The sequence below is a fragment of the Chinchilla lanigera genome, unplaced genomic scaffold (genome assembly GCF_000276665.1).
Source record: "Chinchilla lanigera isolate Chin_1 unplaced genomic scaffold, ChiLan1.0 scaffold00049, whole genome shotgun sequence".
Taxonomy (NCBI): domain Eukaryota; kingdom Metazoa; phylum Chordata; class Mammalia; order Rodentia; family Chinchillidae; genus Chinchilla; species Chinchilla lanigera.
Window position 1 is genome coordinate 10,448,031 of NW_004955450.1, and position 2,652 is coordinate 10,450,682.

General features: G+C 47.1%; 1 protein-coding gene across 2 annotated transcripts in view; it reads left to right on the forward strand.

Annotated features, from left to right (window-relative positions):
- Nucleotides 1-2,652, forward strand: part of Spg21 (spastic paraplegia 21 (autosomal recessive, Mast syndrome)) — a 31,287-nt gene that overhangs the window by 23,637 nt on the left and 4,998 nt on the right. For both annotated transcript variants that reach the window (XM_005393738.2, XM_013518963.1), the window contains 2 exons: nt 1,213-1,321; nt 2,438-2,545. In XM_005393738.2, the coding sequence (XP_005393795.1) occupies nt 1,213-1,321; nt 2,438-2,545 (217 nt within the window). The remainder of the gene's footprint in view (nt 1-1,212; nt 1,322-2,437; nt 2,546-2,652) is intronic.

Genomic DNA, 2,652 nt, shown 5'->3' on the forward strand with positions numbered 1-2,652 from the left:
CCTCCGGGAGCCACCAGGCAGGAAGCTAGCCAGCTGGAAGACTGGCGCTCCCCACCCGTGGCTCCCTGTGCACCGGAAGCCCTCCTTCCGGGGAACGACCCAGCTGCTTTTTATTAAATATCTGAGTACTTTGTGTGTGCCACACGAAGGGTACGGAGCTGAGCAGAGCTGACAGTGAACGTAGCCACCATCACCTTTAAGAGAGAAGGGGCCTAGGGAGCGGCTGAGCTGCAGGACCCTTAGCTAGCATGCAGGGGGCTCTAGGCTCCATCCCCAGCCCTACAGCAAGAGAAAGTGGTGAGAAAGCAGTAGGGGTAAGAGAGAGCTTAGAAAGTGAAGTAGAAGAGGACCACATCGCCCTTTTGAGGGAAGCTCAACTTCCACCAATACCTTACTACAGCCGGTGTGCGTGAGAAGGTGCACAGCCTGTTATTAGCAGAGATTTTGAGAAATTAGTCTATGCCCTCCGCGATGCTGGTCAGCATTTGTAATTCACAACAGAAGTGTCAATTAATGATCACATATAGGAACCTGTAACGACCAGATTGCCCTGAGGGAGCCTGGATGAATATAATAGCAAATTTGGGGAGGTACAGTAACTTCCATTTTGCTATTTTGAAATGTATTTTGAAATATCAGTTGATTGAAAGGTTATCAACTGGAAGGAAAGACTATTAGTGCTCAGTTTTCCAGAGGAACTAGTTTAATCATTGGAAAGATGGCCAATTAGGAAAATAAGAATCATCTTAATGTCTGTCTCATTTGAAGGCATTTTGAAATATCATTCATAGTTAATCTCTCTTGTTTGTTTGTTTGTTTTTTTGGTACTGGGAATCGAACTCAGGACCTTGCGCTTGCCAGGCAGGCACTTGTGCCGCTGAGCTATGTCCCTGGCCCTGTTTGTTTTTTGAGATAGGGCCTTGCTATGCAGTTCAGGCTGGCCTCGAACTCACTATGTAGCCTTGGTTGGCCTCGAACTCACTGCACTCAGTGCTGGGATCACAGGCATGCGCCACCACACCCAGCTCTTAATTCTTTTGAGAGCTTGGGAAAGTATATGTAGAAAAGAGATGCTGAGCTTTTTGAAAGGAGGTCTGTTTGTAGTTGGATTCCAAGACAGCGTTTACAAGGCCCCAGTGTTGAATGAATGTTTGCCATGTATGGATACACTTGGCAAGTTCAAATTACTGAAACTTCGTCTTTTCTTTACAGCTTTTGGCTGATGCCTGCATTTATGCTTAAAAAAATAGTTCTTGGAAACTTTTCATCTGGCCCAGTGGACCCTATGATGGCCGATGCCATTGACTTCATGGTGGACAGGGTAAGGACTGTGGCGCTGGGCTGGGGACACCTGGTACTGGGGACACCTGGTACTGGGGATGCTCGCAGCTGCTGAAGGTTCCTGAAGCTGCAGCTTCTCAGTGAGTGTCTGCAGTCTTCACTTCAGTACTTCCAAACAGATGCTGCTGCTGGTCAGGCTTTGTCTGCATGAGTGCTTCCCAGCAGCTGTTTGTCAAAGTCACATAGGAGGCCTTCAAAAATACAGATTTCAAACTGGGTGTGGTGACACATACCTGCAGTCCCAGCACTCTGAGGCTGAGGCAGGAGGATCACAAGTTGGAGCCCTATCGCAAAAGAAAAAAGGGCCAGTGATGGAGCTCAGTGCAAAGGCCCTCCGTTCAGTCCCCAGTACTGCAAAATGAAAACAGATTTCAGGGTGACTATAGATAATAATGTACTGTACATTTCAAAAAGCTAGAACGCCAGGTTACTAGGGAGGCTGAAGCAGGACGATCCTGGGTTTTTTTTGAGACAGGGTCATGTTATATAGTTCAGGCTGGCCTTAAGCTCTCATATATCACAGGCTACCCTCAGATTCATGGTAATCCTCCTGCCTCAGCATCCCGAGTGCTAGGATTATAGGCATATGCCGCTGTGCCATGGAGCAAGAAGATTCTGAATTTAAGGCCAGCCTGAGCAACTTGGAGGACAGACCTCATCTCAAAAAACAGATCCCAAGGCCTCAGACCTGACAGCACATCTGGAATGCTTGGGCCTGGGGCCTGGGGCCTGGGAATGTGTACTTTTACATCACCCCCTCCTCTTCCTCTCAGATACATCTGCCGACTCAGAGCTTCTATTTAGGAGCTAAGGGCAGATGACGGCTGAGGGTTTTTCACACTCTAAGCTCTGAGGTGCACGAATTGGCTGGCTGCAGACAACAGCTGGGTTGAAGCAGGCAGGTTAGATTGAGGTTCCAGAACTAGAAAAAGGCTGAGAGGCCCAGTTCAGTCTTTCAAATACTCTGTTTCATTTGTCACTTTTCTGGCCCCACCGTATCCGACAGCAGTTTTATAAGCCAAACGTTATCTATGGATGTAATAGAAACATAAAAAAAATTATTTAAAAAATCTTAACCTGCATTCCTTTTTTTCAGCTGGAAAGTCTGGGTCAGAGTGAACTGGCTTCAAGACTGACCCTGAATTGTCAGAATTCTTATGTGGAACCTCATAAAATACGGGACATCCCCGTAACCATTATGGATGTAAGTGAGCTTCCTTTTAAGTACCGCAGATGCTTTACCTTTCTAAATACGCATGTCAAGATGTGATTATGGGGCTGGGGATTTAGCTCAGCGGCAAAAGCGCCTGC